Source organism: Artemia franciscana, chromosome 3 (genome assembly GCF_032884065.1).
Source record: "Artemia franciscana chromosome 3, ASM3288406v1, whole genome shotgun sequence".
NCBI lineage: Eukaryota > Metazoa > Arthropoda > Branchiopoda > Anostraca > Artemiidae > Artemia > Artemia franciscana.
In genome coordinates this window covers 21,552,956-21,580,937 of record NC_088865.1, presented here as the reverse complement: position 1 = coordinate 21,580,937, position 27,982 = coordinate 21,552,956, and the positions used below count along the sequence as shown (strand labels likewise).

The 27,982-nt window shown below is 36.1% G+C and overlaps 2 protein-coding genes across 2 annotated transcripts in view; one reads left to right on the top strand and one right to left on the bottom strand.

Moving 5' to 3' along the window:
• LOC136025006 (ornithine aminotransferase, mitochondrial-like) overlaps positions 1–27,982 on the bottom strand; it is an 87,617-nt gene that overhangs the window by 44,302 nt on the left and 15,333 nt on the right. The window contains exon 3 of the mRNA XM_065700632.1: positions 26,828–27,052. Within this exon, the coding sequence (XP_065556704.1) occupies positions 26,828–27,052 (225 nt within the window). The remainder of the gene's footprint in view (positions 1–26,827; positions 27,053–27,982) is intronic.
• Positions 140–23,505, top strand: LOC136025007 (uncharacterized). The gene is made up of 3 exons (XM_065700633.1): positions 140–311; positions 6,155–7,378; positions 22,666–23,505. Exons 1-3 carry the CDS (start codon positions 309–311, stop codon positions 22,717–22,719), a joined length of 1,281 nt encoding a protein of 426 aa, XP_065556705.1. The 5' UTR covers positions 140–308; the 3' UTR covers positions 22,720–23,505.

Here is a 27,982-nt window from a genome sequence, read left to right as displayed (position 1 = left end):
AAATGATACCCGTTAAACAATTAAATTATGCCTTTCTACTCTCACTATCACGGACAAATTATGCTATTAAAAAAAAACGAATCTATGTTAAGCTATTCATGCTGGACAGTGGACACCTATATGTGTTTTAAAAGCGTTCATACCGTTACTTTGAAGCAAATTTCTTTTGGTTTCTATCAAACGCAGTATGAGCTTGGTGACGAGTAGTTGGGTGAAGAATTAAGTCAAGGTGTTATGTTGAAACACTAAATAAATATATTTCGATTAAATTCAACAGATATAGGAAGGATAAAAGTAATAGGACACATATGGTAAGTGGCAGTTTAGAACGCTAGTCAACATCCAGGACAGTGCATATTTAAACTAGACTAAATTTCAATGTTGGTATCCTTGAGTCCAATCGACAAACTCCATTATTTTAAATAACAATTATTTGCCCCATACAAATCAAGCAATTTTGGTAAATAGGTCCAGACCAAACATTTCCTGTCGATTTTTTTTTTGGGGGGGGGCACTCTGGTCAACATAAAAAAGCAGAAATTGGAAATTTCACCATAATTGAAAAAAACAACACAACTGACGTAAATATTGCTTGCAAAATGCAAAAAAGTATGAAGATGATAATTTCGTATGATATGGACGCTAAAATAAAAATATGAAAATGAACACTGCAACCTGGGGGACACATTCCGTTTAAACAGATAAAGAGAAAACAAAAGACCACTCTGTAAATAAAAGGTAAATCAACCGGAACAACAGAACTTTACTAAACCATACCTGAAACTATGAATTCCCTTCCACAGAGGAAGTTGAAATTATAGCCGAAGTTTAGTTAGTAAACGAAAAAGAAGAAACATTGTAAATGATGCTCACACGCAAGAGTGAAAAGAGGGTTTTTTCTTAGCAATGTTGGACCAAAGGACCTTCAACTTTATGAAAATACTAAAAAAAAAAAACAAGAGCTAAGAGCTCATATGGCACTTGTGACGAGCTCTTCCCAAGAGCTCATATGGCATAAGCTCTAGCAAAATTCTAAGAATCAATAGATTGCTTTAAAAGGAAAATCAGAGGCTTAATGCCGGTCGGGATTTAAATGAGATCTCTGAGACACGAGGTCCTTCTAATTATCAAAATCCATTAGGCTAAGATCAAATCAACCACTCATAAGTTAAAAATACCTCATTGTGATGCGAGAGCAACACTTTGGTTTTGTCCCGTTTATTTTCCATGCCGCCGATTTCAGCTTATTCCTGGAAACTGGTAAGGGTCTAACCTTTGCAGTTTTTACGGAAAGTGTGGACCTCAGGCCGGATTGATGAATATGACATAACATTTCGGAAAGCTCCCCAGAACTCTTGCCTGGGGCCAAAAAGGATGGTTTTTGCTTCTCCACGAGCCAGAGCCTATGGTGTGCGAAGTTAAGTGGAGTTATATAGCCTATGTCAGAGAGGAGTATCTGAAGTTGTGCAGCCAAGCTTTCGTTTCATCAAAGCATGTTTCTGCTTTAGAGTGGAAAGCTCCGTTCTAGCAGGCTAGTAGGCAGGCGCCATTTTCAAATTGAAGATGGACTAAAATCTATAAGTATTAAATATATGCGGCAGTTACCCGGCCCAACAGCCAATATATCTTCTTTGAGTGATAAATAGAAAAATTTACAGAAGCAAAAATGTGACATTTTCCCACGGGTCGTTTGAGACACAGAAAAATGGAACGTTTTCTGTTGTTTTTCCTTTTACAAAACTCATTGTGTTGCGAGAGCAACACTTTGTAGTCCCCTTTTTTTTCCTATGCCGCCGATGTCGGCTTATTCCTGGAAACTGGTAAGGGTCTAACCTGTGCGGTTTTTACTGAAAATCTGGACCTTAGGCCGGATTGATGAATATGGCATTATATTTTGGAAAGCTCCGCAGAACTCTTGCCTGGGGCCAAAAAGGATGGTTTTTGCTTGTCCACGAGCCAGAGCCTATGGTGTGCGAAGTGAAGTGGAGTTATGTATCCTATGTCAGAGAGGAGTATCTGAAGTTGTGCAGCCAAGCTTTAGTTTCATCAAACCATGTTTCTGCTTTCGAGTGGAAAGCTCCGTTCTAGCAGGCAAGCAGGCAGGCACCACTTTCAAATTGAAGATGGACTAAAATCTATGTCTTTAATCTAGAAGTTTTCAAGGGGTTGACAATTTCAGTAGTACGGTATACACTGAAACCAAAAATAAGCCGATACCAATTGTGAGACATGTAGGGGACTTGTAAGGAAAGGTCGGCTGTTAGCTCATAATCATCTTCGGCAGTGAGGGGTTTGCAAATTTTGCTATTCGGTGTACCTAGTATTTGTTTCCAGTGTATTTGATGGTAAGACCGAGTTGGTTCCAGTGGTAAGACATGTAGGGGAGGCAGTTTCGTAATAATTAATAGAGTGTCATCTATGGTATTTCGATTCTGAAAAGTTACGGATAGCTTTATAATACCAACTAGATTATATAAGATATTGTTCCAAGTCTTGATCCGTCACGATGTCTACGATTGAAAAGGATAAAGTTCAACTGGCTGCAAAGTCAATTTAGTCCCTTCTTTCGATATTCTTTTGTTATTGTTGTTTTTTCAACGCTGAGGAATAGCCTTTGATCATGTGATTACTGATGGCGTTCTTCTTTTAACATAACGTTTTAAAAGCTTCGATAGGCTGACAACTTCAGCGTTTAACCGATAGCAAAGAAACAAAACCAAAGTGTAGCTCTCGCCACACTTTATTCGGCGAAGCCGGACAAAGGTTGCCGCAACACTTCACGTTGCTCAGGCAACGTAGGTCTAGTTCGTCTTAACTAAAAGTTATAGCTAGTGACGCTCTGGCCTTTAGACGGTGTTTGGGGTATTAGCCCTACTACTGTTTATGGTAATTTATATTTGTTTTAAGTTTTACTTGATTATTTATTGTGATTTTTGTTTGTCTAGGGTTTCATTTATTTGTTGATAGCGATTTACGTTCTTTTTAAGCTTGAATTGGTATTTGAATTTGTTTCTGCTGGTCCTTGTTTTAATGTAGCTCTTTACTTTTCCTGGACAAAACTTCTTTTGTTGAAGAAGTTTTTCTTAAATTAATTTCTGTTCGTTTTTAATGGACATTTTTTTTATCGGTTAATAACAGAATATTTTTCAATCTTTTTTTTTGCTTTTCTCCTTAAAGTTAAGATTCTGCCTTGCCATTTATATTTTGAAAAAATTGCAACAAATTTTAATAGTAGCTGTACTACAGAAATTTGGATGGATGGGTACGGGGAATATTATTCAAATTATACGGATTGAAAATCTGCGTAATCTTTGGACTTCTAGGGGCTAAAAGAATTCTGACCTCGATCATGTTAGAACCTTGAGTATTTGGATGCACAAAGGGTTTCTTGAATTAGTTCAACATCCCCCTCAACATGCACTGAAGGTATCAACTTAATACCCTTAGTCGTTCCTAACATAGTGCAGAAACGTCCTTTTGACCAACTGGATGCACATAGTGTCATTTGATTCAGTTCAATATCCCCTCAAAATGCCATGAAAGTTTCAACATAATAACCTTAGTCGTTCTAGATATATTACAGACATGTCTGTTTGACGACCAGAATGAACACAGTTTCTTTTGATTTAGTTCAACATCCCTCCGACATACCCTGAAAGTTTTAGCGACCCTAGGCGTTCATGGAGTATCGCAGATACGCTCTTGACAACTTGGGATGCCCATAGTATCTTTTTGATTTAGTTCAATATCCTCAATAGTATGCCCTGCAAATTCCTACGTACTATCCTTGGCTATTCCTTAGATACTGTGCAGACACCGTTTTGACAGCCATTGATACAAACAGCGTTTTTGACTTAGTTTTACATCCCCCTCAAATTTCCCAGAGAGTTTCAACATTCCCTAGATATTGCATCTGTCTCATTTTAATAACCTGGATGCATTTAAGGTCTTTGATTTAGTTCGATAGTAGTAGCAGCTGTAGCTGTATCCGTACAGCACAAAAAGCAGTCGCAGTCGCAAAAATAATTGTCATTGTAGCAATTGTAGTAGCAGTCACAGTTGCAAATACTCACAATTACACGTATTTGCAGTCGGAGTCGCAAGTAACCAAAGTCACAAGTGATCAGAGTGGCAAATAGGCGCAGTCCCAATCCTAATTAGCCATAGTAATAGTAGTAGTAGTTATAATAATAGCATTAACAGCCACAGCAGTAGTAGTAGGAGCATAAATAGTAGTAATAGCCCTAAAGTTTCAATTAAATACCCCCAGCCGTTTCAAAACCTTCACAACCTGCATCCATATAGTATATTTCGATTTGGTTCAATGTCTCTCTTAAGATTACCTGAGAATTCCACCGTAAACCCCATCTGTTCCTGAGATATGAAACAGACGCCCCTATGAAAATCTGGACGCAAAGTGTCTTCTGATATAGGCTTATATCTCCTTGAATTTTTCTGAAACTTTCAAGTTTATATCTTATTCTTTCCTCGGGATATTGAAACTATGCCATTTTGACAATATGGATGCTCTTAAATTCATTGATATAGTACAATAGTAGTAGCATTAGCAGTAGACGTAGTAGTAGCAACAGTAGCAGCACAAGAAGCTAATCGCAATCGTAATAGTAGTAGCAGTGGCGTCCGCAAGTATTCGCCATTTCAGTCGCAAGTAGTCACAGTTGCAAGTATCCGCAGTCGCAAATAGTTGATACGCAATTACAAGGAGTTGCAGTCACAGTCGTAGCTATTCGGAGTCACAAGTAGTCGCAATCTTTGCTGCGATTAGTTACAGTCAAAGTCGCAAGTAGTCGCAGAAATAGTGACAATAATAGCAGCAGTATTATCCCTGAAAGTTTCAACTTGATGCCCTAATCCGTTTCTGAGATATTGCTGTAAATGACGACAAAGACCGCACTACCTTTCCATCATAAAAAAAAAATAATAAAACAATAGGGAAGTTATATAAGACAGTGACGAATTTCACTGTCTTCGATAAATTCCCGACTGTTTTACGTATTTTTGTTTAGATATTGTTGAAACGCTTTTTTGACAATCTGCATTCACACAGTGTATTTTGATTTAGTTCGAAATCCCCTTAGACACTCCATCAAAGTTTCATCTCAGTACCTTTATCCGTTCCTGACATATTGCAGATACGTCTTTTTGACAACCTTGGATATAGATAGCGGTTTTTGAATTAGTTTTATATCCCCAAGAACTTCCCTGAAAGTTTTGACTTAATACCCTATTCTGCTACTGAGGTATTGCATCTATACTATTTTGACAACCTGAAAGCCCTTAAGCTCTTCAAATTTAGCTCAATAATAGCAGTAGTAGTTGTAGCAGTGGAAGCAAAAATCCCAGACGCAGTCACAATCACAGTAGTAGCCGTTGCAGTCGAAGTTGCAAGCGCAACCACAGTAGCAAGTAGTCAAAGTCGCATTTGCAAGTAGTCACAAACACAGTCATAAGTAGTTACAGTCGCAGTAACAGTCGTAAACAGTCACAGTCACAGTCAAAAGTAGTTGCAGTACTACTAGCAGTAGCCCTAAAAGTTTTACTAAGTACCCTGAGCCGTTCCCGAGATAAAATGATAAACTCTTTCGACAATTAGAATGTTAAATAGTGTTGATTAAATTCAACATGTCCCTAACACTCCCTGAAAGTTTCACCTTAATACCCATAGCCATTTTAGAGATCCTGGCTCAAACATGCCCCCTTGCCCAATAGCAAACCCTATATATAAACAATGGCCAACTTGCATAACTTACAGTCTTTGCCCAGGGGCACTGGCAAGTCATTTCATCCCAAGAGCCAAAGTTATTGGACTTTTGACTATTTTGAACAAAATAGTTACCTTAAGATTTTGATCTGATGTCTTTGTGGTGGGGACAGCTAAAAACAAAAGGCAAGGAGGGCTGGTTGTCACGCAGCCACTTTTTAATCTTAAAATGACACTAAAGCTTTCAATTTTCAATCGAATAAGCCACCTCCAAACCTTATACAATCCCTTCCATATGAAGTGGTCTAGAGAGAAAAAAGCAATAAACTGGAGTCGTATCGTTCTTTACTTAGGTGATGCTATTATGCTGCCTATGACTACTTCAGTTGTATTTAAAGGATTATTTAGCGATTATCCATCATTATTTTTTAGGACATGAATGGAGCATTGGCTGTACTATTAGCTTCGGCAATCTTAATTGCAAACACAGAGGCCCAGCTATGGATGAGCTATTATAATTCCATAAAAACACCATCTAAGCCACCAGCCACAACCTTGGATGATGTTCAGAAAATAATTGAATACATGAGAAGTACAGAAAACCCCAATTACGAACCGATAAATCGTTACATTGAAGATAACAAATTGAATAAAAGAAATCACAAGTATAATAGTGAGGAAAGTGAAGTGCACGAGGAGTATGAACAATTTACAACTACGAAACCAAGAAGAAGAAGAGTTAAAGCGAAAAGTGATCGAAATGACCAGTTTGTTGACTATTTCAACGACCAGATAATGCAATTGAGACCTGATGTATGGAGCGGTAAAACCGAAGAAACCTATTCGGTCAAACCTGTTAGAAGGAAGAAAAAAACAAAAGCAAAAAGCTACTACACATCGACAGAACCACCACTATTGAGAAATTCTGACGATTATGGTAATGTGAATACATATGAAGACGAGAACATGAAAAATCACAAGACTTCGATAAACGACCAACTCGATGATCCAACAGAAAGACCACCTTTCCCAGCTAGACTGCCTCCGCCCCCCAGATTTAGAAGACCAGCTCCGACTAGAAGGCGTCCTTCACCTCGCAGGCCTTTCTTTGGTCTCGGTAAAAAAAAACCTAACCACAGAAATTCCGTTTACGACAATGAACGCCACCAAAAAAACTTGCAATCTCAAATAGATGAATCACTAATAGCGCTAACACGCTTTGATACCCCAATTGACGCTGATATGCTACAGTATTACATAGAATTGTATCAGAAAAACCCTGAGCTGCGGAAACTTTTAGAGAAACTAGCAGACGATAAAAACTTTGCAAGAGAATACCTTGATAGAAAAGATACAACGACAGAGGATGAAATAGACATGGTGGCCCTTAATGACGCATATAATTATATACGTCGTCAAGAACAGCAACTCACAAGACAATCTTCCCCAGTTGGATTTGGACTAGCTGCAATAGTTGCAGCAGGTGCTGCTTTCCTGGGATTCGGACTGGCCCAAAATAAGGGAGCAACAAAATCTTTACCTGCTTTACCGGCACTTCCCAATTTGGATGATATACAATCAAAAGTAAACAGACTCTTAAACAGACAAAAACGTGCCAATCATAGTCTAATTCTTTCTGATGACGATGTTAAACAGGTATGATATTTTCTTACTAATAGTTAATGCTATTAATTTTCTTTAGTTCAAAAAGATTTTGTTTTCCACTTCCAACAGAATAACAACCTATATTAGATAGTTTTTCAAGTAAATATAGATAGATCATAAAGTAGGGACTTAATAAGAAATCCTAACTAATCAAATAAAGGAACATCCAACGAAATTAGTAGGGAATAGTTGGGAACAAAACTGTCGAAATTAAACGACAGTTAAATGAAAGGAACAGAAACATCCAGAGCACTAGAAACGTGGTATATAACTTGTTAATTTACTTTTTTTTAAAGTCTATTTGTCAAATCTCTTTTTGGTTCCATAGCTTTAGCAAGGTATTTATCACAGCAACATGGGCATTATTATGGGTGCTGGATAAATTTGCAGGCACTGAATCAAGTTAATTCCGATTTAATTTCTTATTTTCAATATTTTCAAGGAAAATGTTGCCTCAAGCGAGTATATAGACTTGAACCGTAACAATTAATTTAACCTTATTGAAAAATCAGGCAGAAACACTCCTAAAAAAACAACAAAACAAAAAACCAATAACACACATTCCACTACGATTTACCTAAGACTGTTAATATACTTTAATTAGGTTTATCACCAAAGAATCCCATCTGCAGTTTTAATTACAGTTATTTTTTAAGCCAGACTATTTTATTCAAACAAAAGGAGCTAGTTAATTACCCAATGGACATAAACCAGAATTAATGCGTGTTTGTTCACTTATCTTGGCCTGCGATTGATACTACGTGCCAAGCAAAAGAGTGTAGTAGTAGACAGGGTAGTGAATCATACATGATACTGAATACACGAAATGCCAGCTGTATTAGTGCTAAGCAATGATCGTAAAAGATATTGTAATGGTCGTAAAGAGATTGGTCGTATATTGGTCGTAAAGAGCAACGACCAATATATTTTGAAAGCAATAGTGCTAATATAAGAATGAAAAGTAATTATAAAAATATTTTACCACCCTCCATGTATGGGTGAGTTTTGACCATCTTTTAGAATGACTTCAAGGCAACGACAATGATAATAATTACGATGGAGTGTACTAAGAATGAAGGGCACAGGCCTTAACTCCCCTCTCCCTCTCCTTCTGTACTTGCCTGATCGCCAGTTAATTAAATTTCCTGAACATATAGGGACATTAATACACTCCTTACCTTCTCAGAAAGACATTCAGGCTTTTCAATCCTAATCTTTAAAGCGATTACTGATTTTAGAGACAAAATTACCATTTTAAGGAATCGAAAGACAAAGATATAGACTATAATGGATCTATCAATGGATCAAGGACCTAGAGTTTTCGTTGAAAACTGCGAATCACTGAAGTCAACCGAATCGAAGACTACAATATTATCATCGTGTAGTTATATCTACACTATGTGTCAAGAAATCTGTCAAAAAAATGTTAATCTTTTCACAGATTTGCAAAGTTAACTCGAAATTGAACTTTTTCCCTCGTGCTTCACACTGAAGTAAGGTCTTGATGGAGATCAAAAGCTTTACAAAGTTTGCCATAAAATCTAAAAGTCCCTGACGATTTACATCAAGGACCGACTTTTTTCAGTGCGAAGAAAATAGACTAATCGCATGGTGTTAAATATTTTTGCAATTTTTCCCTTGAAATCGGTGGCGTAGCCACTGGGACTCATCGAAAGGAGATACATCGCTCCTCCCTTGTGCTGAAACACACTTAATGTGCTTTATCATAACACAATGTCTGTTAAAGAAAATATTTCAATAGTTGAATTACTTTAATAGTTGACCCCCCCCCCAAAAAAAAACCCGCGAATCATTTGAAGTCGACCAAATCGAAGACTACAATATTATCATCGCGTAGTTATATCTACACTATGTGTCAAGAAATCTGTCAAAAAAAAAGTTAATCTTTTCACAGATTTGCAAAGTTAACTCGAAATTGAACTTTTTCCCTCTTGCTTCACACTGAAATAAGGTCTTGATGGAGATCAAAAGCTTTACAAAGTTTGCCATAAAATCTAAAAGTCCCTGACGATTTACATCAAGGACCGACTTTTTTCAGTGCGAAGAAAATAGACTAATCGCATAGTGTTAAATATTTTTGCAATTTTTCCCTTGAAATCGGTGGCGTAGCCACTGGGACTCATTGAAAGGAGATTCATCGCTCCTCCCTTGTGCTGAAACACACTTAGTGTGCTTTCTCATTACACAATGTCTGTTAAAGAAAATATTTTAATAGTTTAATTATTTTAATAGTTGACCCCCCCCCAAAAAAAAACCGCGAATCATTTGAAGTCGACCAAATCGAAGACTACAATATTATCATCGCGTAGTTATATCTACACTATGTGTCAAGAAATCTGTCAAAAAAAAGTTAATCTTTTCACAGATTTGCAAAGTTAACTCGAAATTGAACTTTTTCCCTCTTGCTTCACACTGAAATAAGGTCTTGATGGAGATCAAAAGCTTTACAAAGTTTGCCATAAAATCTAAAAGTCCCTGACGATTTACATCAAGGACCGACTTTTTTCAGTGCGAAGAAAATAGACTAATCGCATGGTGTTAAAATATTTTTGCATATTTCCCCCTTGAAATTGGTGGCGTAGCCACTGGGACTCATTGAAAGGAGATTCACCCCTCCTCCCTTGTGCTGAAACACACTTAATGCGCTTTCTCATTACACAATGTCTGTTAAAAAAAATATTTTAATAGTTTAATTATTTTAATAGTTAAAATAAAAAAAAACAAAAGAAGAAAAGCCAAGCCTCTAAGAAAACCTTCAACAGGCGACACAATCCATTGAATTGAACGCAACTAACAATACAACCAATCGACCGGCCGCAACTCAAATTAAAAGTTCACAGCATCTTTTTCCAGGGGAAAATATGTAATATTTTACACGCTCATGTTGTCACCCTGAATAGCTCAATACGAGTCATAAGACATCTACCATATAGAAGATAAGTAAGGCCAAAAATCAATATATGACTAGTTTTTTTTTTTTTTTTACTGGGACTAACATTACTGATGCCTCGATCTGCATTTTTTAAATAGTTCAATAATATCTCTTCGAATTCGGTGGCGTGTCATTGGGGTGCTTTGAAAGAATATTCACCTCGCCTCCCCCGTATCAAAACATACTTAACGCACTTTTTTATTCTACAATGACTGTGAAAATACTCGTTTTATAGCTGACCCCCCCCCCCAAAAAAAGAAAAAAAATATGAATAAATCCCTAAATAAAATCTTATCAAAAAAGCCGACATAATCCACTAAAACGAAAGCGACCAATCGACTAGGCGCAACTCAAACTAAAAGCTCATAACCTTTTTTTCCACGATTTTTTTTTAACATCTAGTGATGAGACAATGAAAAACTTCAATTGATCCTGATGCTAACCTCAATCTACCTCGCTGTCTAAATTCTTTTTTTTTCTTCTTTTTTTAAGGCATCAATTACAATTACGAGATTTCAGATAGCCACATTCGTTAAGTAAGATTGGTATTAGAGGTGCTTATGATAAAACAGTTGACTATTATTCATTTTCTGTTCTGATTCCCTGCTTAAAAAAAGTAATAAAAACAGACTCGAATATTAATCACTTCCACGTAGGTAACATGACAAAAATGAACATTGCTAAGTTCCATCACAGCAAGACTTTCTCTTCGTAGCTGGTTTATTATTATATTAAAAATCTACACTTTGGTTATTAATAGTTATTCGGGGATGTATTAAGATGAAGCGTTCAGCCCTATGATCTCCAGAATAATAAGATTAAACAAATGCAGCTTAATCACATAAATTCCGTTCAACTCGAGAAAGTGCGAAAGCAAGACTGTAGATATGTGCTATAGAAAAAACGAATCTCTGGTGATAAGCGTTTTTGTGCTATTCCATGATTTCAAAAGATTTGATGTGTCATTTCCTCTCTACCTGTTTCAAGCTCTTTGAGTAGAAGAATCATTTATGCCCCGTAAAACCTTGTCAACATAGGTGGCAGCTGTAAAATGATAGCCTAATTTCATCGACAATGTTTTTAAAGAAGCTAAGTTTCATTGAATTAATTTAAGCAAAATCATCAATTGAAAATTAGTGTTTTATTGGATAGTTTTAAAGGTCAATACAAAGACAATTAGATAGCTTCAAATTCTTTGCTAAAAGTAGGTTAAGCGCGCATACAGATGTTTTAACAAATTAAAATAGCAACAGCGACACATGTTACCCATAAAAAAGAAACCGATTCAGCCTTTTATTACGTTTAGCATCTCACACTGTTTGTTGTGTTATACCAAGACCAACCATATAGGATTCATACATGCAGGGGCTTGAGCAGGGGATGGCATAGAGGCATTTGAATCCCTTTCGTTCTACATTCTCGAAAAAATTACACATCAGTCCTAAGTACATATCAACTACTTGTAGATATCCCCATTAGATACGTGCATAAACAATAAGTCATGTTGAAGATTACGGTGCAAAAATGTTATTAATATATGAATTTAAGGTAAAAATCGGTTAGCCTTTTCCTCCTCCCCAAGACTAAATTTAGATTGCCGCCGCCTAAACCCTTACACTTCCTTTCTCCAACAATGTGTAAGTTTCTACTCCATCCCCAAGCCGTCCGTCGCTAAGATATTACAAACATGCTATTTCGATGACCTAATACATTGCCTTTTTCTATTTGCCTTTCTTCGCCCACCAAGTCAAAATTATAAGCTCGCTTGACCTCGAATACTCCCTCAACGTGATCCCGCTGACGAGTGACGTTTACAGGGCAAACTTTTGGGAAACTTGGGTAATCTTGGCCTAGCAAACGATCTATAATAACTCACTCGAAATACAACAAATTAGGAACTACGAGCTTTTTCCCCAACTCCTAACAAAATATAAAATTTATTGACCCAAATATTAATCTCCGAAAGTTTCGACCTAATCAGACACGAAAGATCAAACATACCCCCTTTTCCATTGCAAAATTTTATGTTAAACAACGGGAAACTCGCACAATTTACGACCCTTTTGCCTCAGGGGCTGTGGCGGTCACCGACAATGGAGACATATTTGTTGAGCCTTTCAACTAATTCGAACAAAATGCGTATCTCAAAACTTTTAATTGGTTTTCTTTGGGGCAGTCGAGGCAGGGTAGGATAACAAGGGCACAGGCCAGGGAACTGGTTGCTCTCAAATGACTTTCGACTCTTATAAAGGGCAATAGAACTTTTATCGTCTCATTTCAAAGAACCATTATTATCCTGAAAAATTGCAGATATTCCCGTAAAGTGCCTGTTACATAGACACTAAAGTCTCAACTTAATACTTAAATCGTTCCAGAGATATTGCTGATAAATTCTTTTGACAACCGGGATTCCCATAATTTCTTTTTAAGCTTTGGTGAAAATCAAACTCTTTTTTCTACCAAGCGGATTATTCGAAATCAAAGGAAAATATGGGAAACATAGAAAATCAGAAATATATTTATGGAGGCCTACGAACTGGAGCTCCCCTGCTACAGACTGGAGCTCCTTCTGCCCTCTAGACTGGCTTCTCGATAATCATGTTCCAGTTACCCTAGGTCAATTTGACTTTCAGTACTGGCTTTTCAGCCCCGAAAACATTTTCAAGTTCCTACCTCCCGCCGCTTCCCTAATTATAAAGCTTGAAAGAGTCTGTGTAAATTAGTCCTAACCTATTCTTTTGCTTCCGAAAAATAAATTTAAAAAAACGAAACTTTTTTAAGGAAGTAAAGAGCGAAGTTGAAACTTAAAACCAACAAAAATTATTGCTTCACAGTCTATCAAACACATATCAATAAAAATAGTACAAATAGACCAACTAGCCTAATTATATTTCCCTTTGTTTGAAGAAACCTTTTTCCTTTGTTTATATAAACTAGCGTTTTACTGAAAACACAAAAACCAAGTATAAGAAAACGAACAAAAAAAAAACGAAAAGCGACAATAAAACTGAAAACGAACAGAAATTATTTTGTATATGAAGGGGCTGCTCCCCTTTCCCCGAAATATAAAAAAGATCATTGTAGTGTTGCTTCTACGTTGCTTCTAACTTAAATTAAAAACGGGTAAGATTTTTTTTTTAAGTTTTTTTTTTTATAGCGAAGTAAAGAGCGAAATTGGAGCTTAAAACGAACAAAAATTATTGCTTCACGGTCTTCTAACATATATCAATGAAACTAGTACAAATAAACCAACTAATTATATTTCCCTTTGTTGGTAGAATTATAGTAAACCAGCGCATTACTGAAAACACAAAACCAAGTATAAAAAACAAGAATATTGATTTATTAGTTAAAATGAGCACGTAGCCTGACAACAACAAACTAATCTATAAAACTTTTCATTGTCTTAGACCAGCTGTGACATCAGTAACTTTCAGCATACAATTAAAATTATCTTAAATTCTACAAAGTCATTGAACAGCACACAGAAATATTGGATTGATTTATCAGATAACATTTTGGTCTCACCAGCTATAATACCAATAGTGAGTGATTAATGAAAATATCTTAAATCGTAAGAAATACGCTTTAGTATTACTCAAAATCAAGATCAAATAAGCCATAATATGAACTCTGGAAATCCCATAATTTCTCTATACAGCAGAGAATTTCAAGTTATGATAAAATTTTAAATCTAGTCTATAATCATATATGAAATCATCATGATGATTTCACATCGAACATGTCTACAAACTAATCGTGAAACATCTTTTTCAGAACTAAAAACGAGAGCCAATCATTGGACTGAACCATTGCACAGTAATGTTACCAAATAAAACGAAAAGAAACATAAAGCAACAATCCTAAAATGATTTGTTTTAATACTACAAAAAGTGTCCTTAATCTGTTTGCTTTTATTGTATCAAAAATCCAATATTTTTTTGTGGTTTCAGTAAAGCGCTAGTTTTTTTTTTATAATCCTAAAAACATAGGGAAATATAATTAGTTAGTTTATTTGTACTAGTTTTATTGATATATGTTAGATAGACCGTGAAACAATAATTTTTGTTCGTTTTAAGTTTCAACTTCGCTCTATACTTCCCTAAAAAAAAAAAAACTTTTGTCACCGGATCCGGTCAGGATTTAAAACAAGAGCTCTGAGACACGATATCCTTCTAAATATCAAATTTCATTCATATCCGATCACCCGTTAATAAGTTAAAAATACCTCATGTTTCTAATTTTTCCGATTTAACCGCACCCCCTCCCCCCCAGATGGTCGAATCGGAGAAACGACAATTTCTAATTTAATCTGGTCTGGTTCCTGATACGTCCTAGCTTACATCGTCCTAGCTTACCTGGCCTAAACTGGCTAAAGTGCCTAAAATAGAAAACCAGGAAAGACAGACAGACAGAATTTGCGATCGCTATATGTCACTTGGTAGATACCAAGTGTTATAAAAACGCGATAATGCACTGAATAGATAAACACGAACATCGAGTATTTTCAAACGTCAGGCCTTTCATACTAGAGTTAATCCAAGAATAAATTTGCCCGACATACAAATGTCGGGTAAAGTTGTCCTTTGTCCGACATTTATATAAATACCAATTAATTGATTTTGGTACATATGCAAATAGTCAAAAATAATACGCAAAACAAATTCATTCTAATACGGAAAACTCCCCTTCCACCACATAAAATTCATCTCAGTGCAAAAAAATGATAGTATTTTATAAATTTGAGAAGTATAAGGTTACATACCAAATTACTGAAACTGTTGAATTACTGAAAAAGAATTTTTATAATTTCGGAAGTGTGTTAGATGACAGGATTCATAACCAACCAACTTTTTAATTGAATATCCAGAAATGCAAATAATGGGACCCGAAGGGTATGTCAATTAATTGTGTTGAGAGTTTCTAATTTCAGTCAGCGCAAAAAGCATTAAGAGGGGCGAAAAATTTTATACCTAAATCTTCGATAGAGTGTTTTCAGCAAATTCTTGAAGTTTCTTGGCAATCCGATGGACAGTATAGTAGTGCATACAGGACTTACACACGCCCCTCCAAACGAATGCTTTTGTATAAGCACTTCTATATCCTCTATCTTTTATCGTATAATTCATCTGTTTCTTTTTAAAGCGAGAAGGGTCTGACGACCCGACTTCCTCCCAACAAAAATTTTTCCCGTAAAACGTCCGAGAAATTAGACTGAGTTCAAGAAATGCCAACATAAATAGCTTAGGGTGCTTCGCAATCCCACAAAAAAAATGAAAGTACAATATCTTGCTTATGGTGAAATTATGATGCAATCAGTCAAGCATTATCGCTCAAGAGTTTTCATATCAAACAATTAAATTGCACTTTCAATTGCACAAGTCAAATGAGTACTGACAATCATAAAATCTCGGATAATTTCATTTTTTTTTTATTATCGAATCATTTGCGGTTGTGCGTATATCCAGTTTTTTCTAATCAATGGAATGCAATTTCATGCACAAATGATTATTAAACAAAAGAATAGTAAAAACGAAAGAAGCACCAACAATCGGTGTCTAGCCCCCATTTAAGGCGCCAGTTAAACAAAAAATGAAGTGCTGCTCTGTTTGTTTGTTATTCTGTCCATTGGATTTGCAGCTAAACTATTCAAGGTAAAAACATGAAATTTCTGCAAAATAACTTTGGAACCGCTAGAATAAATCTGAAATATGAAGTCATGATTATAAACATGTGAATTCAAAAGACTCGGTCTGCCTACCTTAGCGAGCGGAGAGAGAAGACGACAGGAGTCTTTATTAACGAGGGCTTGACGCCCGGCCCCAGCGACCTGAAGGAGGTGACAAAATGGAGGCTCTTTTGCAATTATATATATATATATATATATATATATATATATATATATATATATATATATATATATATATCTATATATATAAAAATAAGTTGTCTGTCTGTGGATGGATGGATGGATCAGGTGACGTCACCTGAAAAAACTGGATTAGGTGACGTCAAAACTGAAAAAACTAAAAAAAGGCAAAAACTACAAAAAAAACTAAAAACTAATAAAAAAAATAAAAAAGCTAAAAAACTAAAAAAAACTATAAAGGTAAAAACCAATAAAAAACTAAAAAAAAAACTGAAAAAACTAAAAAAAGGCAAAAACTACAATATTATGGCGCGTAACGACTTACGCGCGCGGGGGGGCTTGGGAGGGGCGCGAAGCGCCCCCACCAACTAGGTGTTGGGGTGGCGCGAAGCGCCACCCCAACAGCTAGTATATATATATATATATATATATATATATATATATATATATATATATATATATATATATATATATATATATATATATATATATATATATATATGTGTGTGTGTGTGTATGTGTGTGTGTGCTTGTGTTTGTGTGTGCGTTTGGCAGAGTATCTTCAGAATTTATCTTCAACACTTATCTCTAAGGGGTCGTGATTTATCTGGTTTTATATATGTAGATGACATTATTCTATAGAATCGTCTTAACTGCTTTAATTAAGAATTTCGATTCCTTTACTAATGTGCTGGCAGATAGAGTCCTTTATATCAGCGTTATAAAAGTCAAATTTTCCCAACCTTAACTAATTCATGATATAAATATTTCATTTTATGCTCTGGTCTCTTCTGGGTTACCTTTTCGTGCTTCAGCTCGAGATGCTAAGTCAATCAAGATTTTTATAGATTCAAGCAAAATTTAGATATGCATTTGGATCAACAATACGGCTATGTGATGTCTTGATATTTCAGGTTCTCTCTTTAACGAAGTAGTCTCCATCCGCAAATTATTTATCCATCTTTTCTGTATTGTTATTTCAAAATCCATGATTTTTCATCAATTCGCGTTTTTGATTTCAAATATGGTAAAGTTTTACTAGGTTTTCCAATTTGGTTTAGTATCAGGAAATTAATCTTAATGTTTTTCCCAGTATTAACAAATACTTAAACAAAAACTGAAATGTAACGAGGGCCGGAGGTCAGAGCTGCTGGCTGTAGTAAGCCAAGCGAGCGAATGGAGGCGATATCAGGCTATAATTGCAAGGTGTGAAGGTCTTGGCGAGCTGAGGGAGGTTACAAAAAGCTGACAATTCTAACTTTTTGCAAGCGTTAAGACCGAGGGTGGTTGAGGGGAGCGGTTATCTCCCTCATATACTCATATACAGGATAACCGCATAGGGGAAGCAACGAATGAGGTAAGGTTCCAAGAGGAACGTATGTACCTCAGACTAGATTGACGAATATGACATTACATTTTGGGAAGCAGGGTATAATTCTTCCCTGGGCCCGAAAAAGAATAGTTTTCGCTTATCGCTGAGTCGGAGCTTATAGTTTTGTGAGGTGAAGAGGGGTTTAATAGTCCATTTCCAACTATCTGAAGCTGTGTCGCCTATGTTTCTTATTTCCCGCCATGTTCCTACTTTCGAGAGAAAGCCCAATTCAAGAAGGCACGCAAACAGCTATCAGTTTTAAGTTAAAGTTATGCTGAAGTCTCAAAGTGCTTGAAACATGCGACGGTTCCCTGACCCCGTCACCAAAATATTTTCTTAGAATGATTGATACAAAATTTTCAGATAAAAAGGGAAATTTGATCTCCGTTTTCATGTGAAAACTGTGGGATCCACGGTGCTGCCATGCATTGTTACAAGTAATTTACATCGGTGATTTTGGCTTTACTTATTTTGCATTCTACGTTTGGGACTAGTCCCCGAAACCGCGCCAAAATTAAATTCAGCTGCGGCGTACCGAAAAATTTTCAACTTCACACCGCCAAAAAACTGATCGGCGGCGCGCCGTCAATTGATCGGTATTTTATCTATTTTTTGAATTTTTTTGCTTAAAAATTCGACAAATGGGGAATTTAAAATTTAATGGAATTTAAATTTTAAAAATTAAATCAAAATAAATTTATTTGAACCGTATCTGGTGCAAGAAACCACAAGGGAAACCTCAAGGAAATGTGATGTATATATCTTACTCGATATCTGGATATCCTGGTCTTGCAACCTACATTCCACTTCTTTGACTGCCATATATTTTGCAATTCCTTGATGTCTCTCCCGTTCATTACAATATTCAGAAAAAAAAATCAAGGTTTATGTCAACTTCACGTTGTTTTTCCTTCAATGACATGGCAACGAAAACTAAAGGTGAAAGTAAAGAGTACGGTATTAAACTTTACAGCTCTTACTGGTAATGCTGATATCCGTTTCATTGCTCTTCAGCCAGGAAGTGCAATGGGGAGTTGGGGGCCAGACATCCTTAGCTTTCTCATACTCGTCCTCTTTACCTTCTCCATATTTCTTCAGGTACCCATTTAGAACTGGTTTGACTCTGTTTAGGCATACAAAATCACGCCACTGACCCCCGTTACAAACTAAATAACCAGCAACACCAGGATTCGAACACTTGTCCTAACGCACAAAGGATTTTTAAGTGTAGCGTGCTAATTTTGAACCAACTTTGGTAGAAAATTAGGGGTTAGCTAATTGGCTTGGAACTTCTGAAACATTGCCACATGGTGCCACACTTGCCTCTAAATATTAAGTTACACAGTCCACACAAAATGCAGGGACGGTTATCCACTATTGCATTACAGAACGCAAGTTTTATGGAAGTCAGCGCATTTTCTTTCTTTGAGGAAGGGGTTCTGGAAACTCTCTAGTTTGTAGTTTTTATGGCCAAATTCTCGCGATTCCAATGAATAAAGAGAGAGGATTTAACTTACAGTATCTCTTCAGCTTGAGGAATATAATTAAACTACGCATGTGATTAGGCTGTAAAATGGAATTTTACTCCCTAATGATTATATGATATTTTTATAATTAAGTAAAGGGTCATATTTACATAATACTATTAGGCGGTTTTAATGTAAATCTGTTTATTTTGATAAGATGCTATTTATTTAGTATTTTCTAAATTTTTTGGGCCTGGCCCAGTATGTTCCAGCACCACATTATACAGGGAATTAGAAATAATATTTTCCCAGTGAATCTTCTACATCTAATGCCTTTTGTAATTAACAAAAACAATATTTAAATAAAATCAATTTCTGCCCAAAACAATGCATTTTCATATACATAATGATGAATGGTGGCATAATCATAGGTAATAATCATAAATGACGTAAAAAGTAAAAATTATATTTCAATGTGTAAAAAAGTTACTTCTCTGGGCTACATCTCTGCCTGTTCATTTTTGTTTCATTTTTTATCTTGATTTAATTTCTTAGTTTCGGTTCATATTGGGCCCAGTCGCTGCTTATTTACAGTTTATTACCACAACAACTACAACTACTACTTATAGCTCACTGCAGCACCAAGCCGCCTGAGGCCAACACAGCTACGCACGCTCCTCCTCCAACCTAATCTATTCAAGGCCTCCCTCTTTACACCCTCCCAGGAAGTTCCCGTTTACTTTAAATCTTTATTTATGGCATCCTCCCAACCCAGACAAGGACGACCTGCTTTCCGTGTAGCCCCAGACGATTGGCCAAAACATCAAACACGATAATACATCCTTAACCAACAGTTACAGCAGTACACTTGCTGTAGGACTCCTCATTAGTAAAGGAGGATCAAAGTTCTAGTCGCTCTGTAGTAAAAATTTGAAGTACAAGTAAGACATAAAAATTCCGGCAGCAGCTAATAAGAGACAAAGCGAGAAATTCAATGTTTTGTACTTCATCAAAGAAAAGGAGGCTTCTTGATTACTGGCGACCAGGATGCAGATGAGGACGAAAGTTATGATGTTGGCATTTAAGGCACCCTTTAAAAAAATGTTTAGAGGATAGCTTTTTCAGGGGCTTTTTTTTCAGTTTTGAAGCATTGTAAATGTAAAAGTTAAACTTAGGCGTAAAAGCTAAGGGTAGATTAAAATAAATATGATATTGAAAATGAATAGAAACTAAATATTAAAAAAATGTATGAAAGTAGAGAACAGCATTAGAGCTTAAATAATCAGTAATTAATCTACATAGGGGTTGATACTTCCCAACATCTCACTGTCTACGCTACAGTTACTATTGTTTCTCGATGCTTCACGGTTGGATCTTCTCACTTAGGAGTAATGTAATAAGAGTTTAGAAATAAAGTGCGTCTTAGCCCTTTAGCCGTTAACTATGGTATGGGCGGACGGGTTGAATACTTCTGATTTTAGAAGTTTGGTGAATATTTTACATATATTTGTTCAACCAAACGAAGAGATCATTTATAAAGAAGATTTTCAACGAATATCAGCGCTAGTTGAAACTCATTTTAATTATAAATTATTATATTGTAACGAAGAGGACATAATTCAAGTGAAAGATAATGTAAAGTCCATAATAGACAAGTAAATTCAAAACATTTTGAAGGGAATCCAAAGTTTTTGCATGTGCCATTGAGTAGTGGATTTTGCCTTGTATTTTTCTCTTAGTAATCTAAGAAAATAATTCGGCGGTGCGCCACCCTCGCCCGTATTGGCGGGGCACCGAGCCTTTACGGCGGCGGTGCACCGCAGATTTTGGGCGTGGCTTTGGGGACTGTTTGGGACTAATGCAGTAGAGTAGTATCACATATGCCATGTAAACTTTAAAAGTTCTCTCATTAGTCAAGAGACTGAAGCCTTTTGCTCATTTCTTAGTAGTGATATTAGAAAGTACACCCACAACAAGAAAATAAAATTTGAACTAAGAGAGATCCGTTTTATTTGTGCTTCTTTTTTCTTTTTATTCCGAACACGAACAGTAAACCTTTAAAGGTGCACGACATCATTTCTATTGCACAAAAACTAGTTTATGAGATACAACTTATATGAAAAATTTCAACAGGGTGGCAACTTTCATTGATGTGGTCAAAACTAGAAAAAACAATCGAATAATGACTCTGCGCAAGAAAACATAAAATCCTGATTCGGTTACTAGCCAAGCTGAAGGCGAAAAGTGGGCCTCTGGGCTCTCCGCCACCCCCGTCCCATTTTTAATCAGAAAGGCAGGCATTTTGCACCAATATTATTGCATTATTTTATATCATATTATTGGGAGCAAAAGTGGCTATTTTTCTCTAACAACCCCATCCCCTATCCTACCCCTTTTTTCGCAAACTTTTTCTGCAGAAATGCATGATCATGCAGGTGATTTTCATATATGATATGTTTGATTGGAGGATTCAAAGTGGGCCCATTGCCTCTTTAACACCCTGTCCCAACTGCCAACAAAACGCGGGATCTGTTGATCCCGCGTTACCGCACCAAGGCATACCGCATACCGCACCAAGTTTGACGCAGAATCATGGAAAGGTTTGTCCCGTACATTTGGAGAGGCACACAGTGGGCCTGTGTTCCTTCCAACATTCTCTGCTTCTTCCACCGTCAATTAATCAGTAGGAAGATCGTTGCGTTGTACCTTGCTTCAACCCGAAGCAGACAAGGATTTTTAATTAGTATGATTTGAGAATAAAAGTAGGCCAAAGACCCCGTGCCATCAACCATCAACCTTTTAGTGCAAAGTTCGGCATGTTGCACCTTGTTCCAACTAGGAACGGTCAAGAATTTTCAGTCCAATTGATTGGAGGATCAGGGTCAGCCCCCTTTTCTCCCCTACCTCCAGCTCTTTACCATAGATGTAGGGATGCTGCACCTTGTTTACAACTATAACGTGCAACGTGTGATCTGAGGCAGAAAATAGGCCCATAGTCTTTCCCTCAAAGTTTTTAGCAGAAAGGTGGGGATGTCACACCTTGTTTGAAACGGAACCTAGTGAGGATATTCAACGTGTATTGATGGGAATACTAAGTTCCATTAAGGCCCCAATTTAAAACGTTTCGTTTTCAATAAAAATCATAATCTCTAAACTTTAAAATGTCGAGTAAACACTGTCAAAGAATAATATCGACTCGAAGAGTCTTCTGACCTTAAAACAGCGTACGGTACCCTCAGTGGCTCAGATTATATTTATGATGCTGATAAAGAAAAGTGGGAAGTTCTGGAGTTACAAAAATTAGACTTTTGCAAGATCCCCTATTTGTGACACTACTATATTTAGTAAAATTTATGTTCAAAATTTAAGGCTATTTTTAAAGTATACCATTTTTATGCCAGAGAAGTCTCTTTAAACTAATAATCATAAAAAATTTTACATGCGAAGACTCAGTGTTTATGGGTGTGTGCTCTGGGGACAGGCGTTCGCCGATAAATGTTAAGGGAAGAATTCTTATCTATCACCCTATTTGCAGTTATATGTATTATCAATATATGGATACTACAAAAAAGCTGAAAAAAGGGAACAAACTGTCGACTAACACTAACATATTTCCAGGTAAATCATGGCTCAAGGAAGATCAGACGAAGACTACAAAAGAAGATGAAGTAACGGATAAAGTTCCTAGTCTCAATTCACAAACCTCTACTTAAATTATTACTGCAGAACAATAAGAAATGTAAATTTATTATTTAAACCTTGCATAGGTTAATCTCAAAGGGTGGCGATGGGCTAGATAATAGGTGATGGGATTAACAATTAATAGTTTTCATAAGGAATTGTCATGTCCAAATCTAAAGGAAGCGTTTCAAACTAGTCCTGTAGATGACCTGCTGTGCTTCTAAAAGAGTTCCTTAAGAACTGGTCGTTTTCACAGAGGTATATTCGCTTTATAAGAGACACGAGAGACATGTCACGAATTGGACAGAAAATCTTTCAGCACATTTAGCTCGAAAGTACCAAAAACATTAATTTACTACACACCAAATTGAAGTAATATTATTTAAATGCAGTTTTTATAAATTTTTCTTCTACAAATCGTTGATAAAAACTTCGCCAGCAAAAAACTTTAAAACCCTTGTTTTGGTTCTGCAATAAATTCTAAAAACTTGGAATACGATCTGTGGTTCTTAGTTTTTCGTCCAAGTTAATGTGCTACCAGAAATGTCTCAATTATCATTCCTCATAGAACCAATAGTCGACTGTCAACCAATGCTTAGCAGAGACATATTTAGTGGGGGAGGGGGATAGACCTCCTTATGAACAGACGTTTGAATATTTTCCATTGATAGCTTTCAGTTAAATTTTAGTTCCTCGGCCAACTATTAAGAACCCCGAGAACTTCATGCTTTTTGCAGTGAGATTCAAAGCGTGACAAAGTCGTCTTACCAGTTCGACAAAAAACAAAAACCAACAAATAAAATGAAAACCTCCAATACAAACACATATAAAATTAATATATATTTTCAAGACGAAAAAATACACCGATAGGATTTAAGAACAAAATCATGTATGTTAAAAACAGTCGGTTTGAATTGAGATTTCTGCTTTTATTTTCCACTTTCTTTATAACTAGTTTCTAACTTTTTTTTTGCTAGTTTATTAAGTTAAAAATTACCAAAATGCGCAACAGGAGCATTTAAAAATTACCAGAATTACCAAAATGCGCAACATACATCATCAGTTACTTACTTTTCACTGATTTCTTCTATTGTGGTGCAAATAAACGTTAAGAACCAAGCCCGGTCTTTTCTTCTTTTCAACCATTCATTTTGGTTATAACAATATGAAATTGGAAAAGCGAACTTTCAAGTTAAAAGCACAATTAAAGGGGGGAATAGACAAAAATGTGGCCAATTTTAGCATTCTCTACTTGGGTAAGCATCACTGGAGTCCACATAGTTCCAACCCAAAGAAGATGGATTGCGTGATTTCTCACTGGAGGTTTCTCATTAATTCAAATCCAAAGGATGATACACAAGACAGATAACGTCATCAGAGATGCATTTGACGTTTTCCAATTTTTTTAAGAGTTTGGAAGGGGGGAGGTAAAATTTAGATTTGCAACTTTGCAATTTTCAATTCTATAACGCGCAATCGTTTTTGTTTTTTTTTTTTTTTACTAGACAGATACATAGAAATGTAAGTAAAAATTACACCCATGCTAAGGCATTGTAGTCACCCCCCCCCCCTGATCAGCCACTAGTATAAACCTAGCACAGAGTAAGAATCCTCTGCTTCAGATTCTTGCCGCACTTCTAACAACTATCAATACAAAAGAATCATTCTAGTTCAGAATAACTCTTTTTTTCAGTTTTGGACTGAAAAGGGTACATAATACAACAAAAGTTGCACACTTCTATTAAGAACATTCACATTTTTCCAATAGAAAATTTTCATTAAGTAAAAGAAATAAACAAAGAAATTTAAGCAACTATAAAAATACTTCTTTTATAGAAGCTAAACGGCAGATATCCACTAAAATCAACTATATGAGGACAGCTACTTGAGACCGTTGTTAATGCGCCAGTAGAAATCTAGTAGAAAAAGTGTCACCAGTCGTACAATTTTTGCCGTTGTTATTTATAAATAATTGTAGCTTTAACTGTATTTGTTTCCGTGTGTATTTATATTTATATGCAGCATCTGAGTAAATTTGAATAAATAGTTTTAACACAGCCTTCTTTTTTTAACTTGATTTTCGAACAATTTCCTTCTATTTCCAAGTGAAGGAAATAAAATACAGTAGCTATAAAACTGAAACTACATGGTAAGAGCGAAGGTGACAAGAGGTGTTTTTCGAAACAAGAATAAATCCCTTACCACAAGCTGTTTTGCAGAAAGATGGACCTTTGGTACTTTTTTAAAGCCAAAATAATACATGAATTTTCAGAATGATTGCATAATAACTCTTCAGCAGAGAAACAATTTTTCATCGATTGGCTTTAAATTAATGAGCCAAGTACCTTAAGCCAATGGGACATTAGAATAATAATTTACAGAGGTGAGCAGTCCTACACCGACCTTAGCTCGGAAGAACTCAGATCCAATCGAAACGTATGGGGCAAGAATCCTGAAGCAAAGGGAGAAAGGAGACAGATTTCCCAAGACAAACACAACTTGCGACCTACCTTCCTTACGAAAGTATCCAGCTTCCCTTGGATTTGATAAGCACGTAGCCACATTTGAGAAGAGTTTCCCCCAAAAAATTTAGACTGCGAGTTACTGCAGTCCAGACACAAAGAGGTATCAAAATAACAAAGGCGGGGATTCCCAAAACCGTCAAAATTTGAAACCTCTCAGAGCGTTGGACATAGAGGTCGGCGGTCTACAAAGTCTTTAACGAAACCTCCTTGTCTTTAGGTTAGACTTCAAGTGCATTAAACCTCAATGGCAAACTTCTTACCTTTCACTTCTTTTTGTCACTACCCAAGTAAGCAATCTCATAAGTAAACAATCTCATGAAATTCGTTGCCATTTAATCAATAAAAATATTTCCCATAGTTCCAACTTTTACAATAGTTAGCAACTCTAAAGTTTACCAACTGATCGCTCGGCAGCTTTCCTGCCACATGCCTGTGCTCAAATATATCCCCTTGGTTGCCCGCGTTTGTCTTTATTATTGAATATCCTAACGAGTGTACCGCCAGACTAGAAGCAAAAAGAGGACATGTACACCTTCAAACCCATCCCCAACAGAAAAAAAGGAAAGCGTGTTGCACCTTGTTTGAAGTAAAATCATGCAAGGATTCTGAATCCGTGTGATTGGAGGACTAAAGTGGGATCTGGTCCCCACTCCGTTCTCGCCTGTTTAGAACAAAGGTAAGTACGTTGCACCTCGTTTGTCTTGGAAAAATGCAGGAGCTTTTATCTGCATAGTTGGGGTACCAGTAGCTTCAATCCTATCATCTTTACTACGATGGTTATCTCTCGTTCCCAGCTCATTTCAGCATTATCACGAAACGTTTTCTATCGAATTTTTACTTAGAACTGACAAAAATATAGAATAAAAAGATATTAAGATTTAGACTATCTCTTGCATTGCTTGACCAATACTGTTTCATTCCTGATATATTTGGATAACAACATAATTAGTGGCGCTAAGAATATATCAAGAAAGTCAAAACAATCTTTAAATTGTTATCCTTACCAGAGAAAGTCTCCTTTTTAACCTTACATTTTCCTTACAGTCATCTAAACTGGATAATCATGGATCGTTAATGTACTACTAAATTTCATTAGTCAGTTATTATTGAAGGCCAAGATACTTATCCTAAACTTAAATCGATAGAATATTCACAAATTTATTAAACAAAACAAATACTCTAAGCGTTTCTCAAAGTACCATAAATCTTTAACTAATGTTGACCCCAAAGAAGAGGAAAATAGGGAAAATATTATTCTTGTTAAATGCTAAGACTCTCAAACATTTACAATATTTTAACTTACTTCAACAAATTGAGGACAAAGTAACCTAATGGTTTGTTAGACTCATCACGCTTATCCGTATTAATACATCTTTGAATCAGTATGGCATTTAACGCTGAAATGTCATGTAATCATTCCAACTATTTATTTTAGTGATTTAAAATAAAATATAATTAATTAGCGTCACACCTCACCTTCGCATGGATACCAAGGAAGGGTCCCGATTTATGTCTGGAGTCCGTCCCAAGAGCGGTAGGCTACCCTATAATCCTTTGAAAGACCCAATACATACCAGTGTTCATCGGCAACACTTTGTCATATCCAAAAAGCTTTGTGATAAATTCTTCGTACTCTCCAAGAACATCAGAATAAAAAGCACGAGATGTCAGCGTCAACTTTTCACTTTGTTTCTTAAGGGCGTCAATAATTTTAGGATGACAGTGTCCTTGATTGACTGCTGAATAAGCACTCAAAAAATCGTAGTATTTCCGACCTTCAACATCGTACATGTAAATTCCTAAAATAATGAAACAATGTGAACACCTCCTATTCTTCTTCTTCAAACAACCTTGAAACCTTGAACAAGTTGATTCTTTAAGATTTACAGTTTTATACATAATATCTGCAACGTTGTAAACATAAACACGATATACTCAAATGGACAGGTTTGAAAAACAGCATATTCGCCTGATAGGTAAAACACAAATGTTAATCCAATTTCTTTTGACAATGATTTATTAGAGTTATATAATAGCACACACATACTCTATTTTAAAGAATAAAAATTGATAAAAAGTCCAGAAAACCAACGCAAAGTGGATATCAAATTCTTAAGTTAGATTTATCGGACAAATAAGATTACTTATCTTTACCGTTTCTCAGACAGGAGGATTAATCCGGATTACTTCTTGAAAATACTAGATTCCAACATAACTAAAGAGAATGTTAGGATACCTTACTTTAAAGCGGTCTAAGCTATAAACTTAAACTAATCAAATAATATAATATCAATCCAAACTTCTTTTTTCTAATTTATCAAGTTTAAAAATTATATACTACTACTACTACTAAAGACTCACTGCAATACAAAACTCCCTGGGGCCAACACAGCTGTGCACGCTCCCCCTCCACCCTGACCTGTTCAAAGCTTCACTTATTATCCTTCTCCCGTGCAGCTTCAATCTCCTCTGTATTTGTTCGTATGACCTCTTCCCACCTTGTTTGGTTAAAACCTGCTTTTCGTTTGGCCCTGATGGATGGCTAAAAAATACAAACTTTGGCAACCTGTCGTTCTTCACCTCTAAACGTGACCCGGTCATCTTAGCCTTTCTTTCGTAATAGCCTTAGATAGCGGAATTGGACCATTTTTCCAAACAGATTACTTTTTGGTACATGGTCATTCAGATGGGTGCCTACAAATTGTCAGGTTAGACCATTTTAACAAATT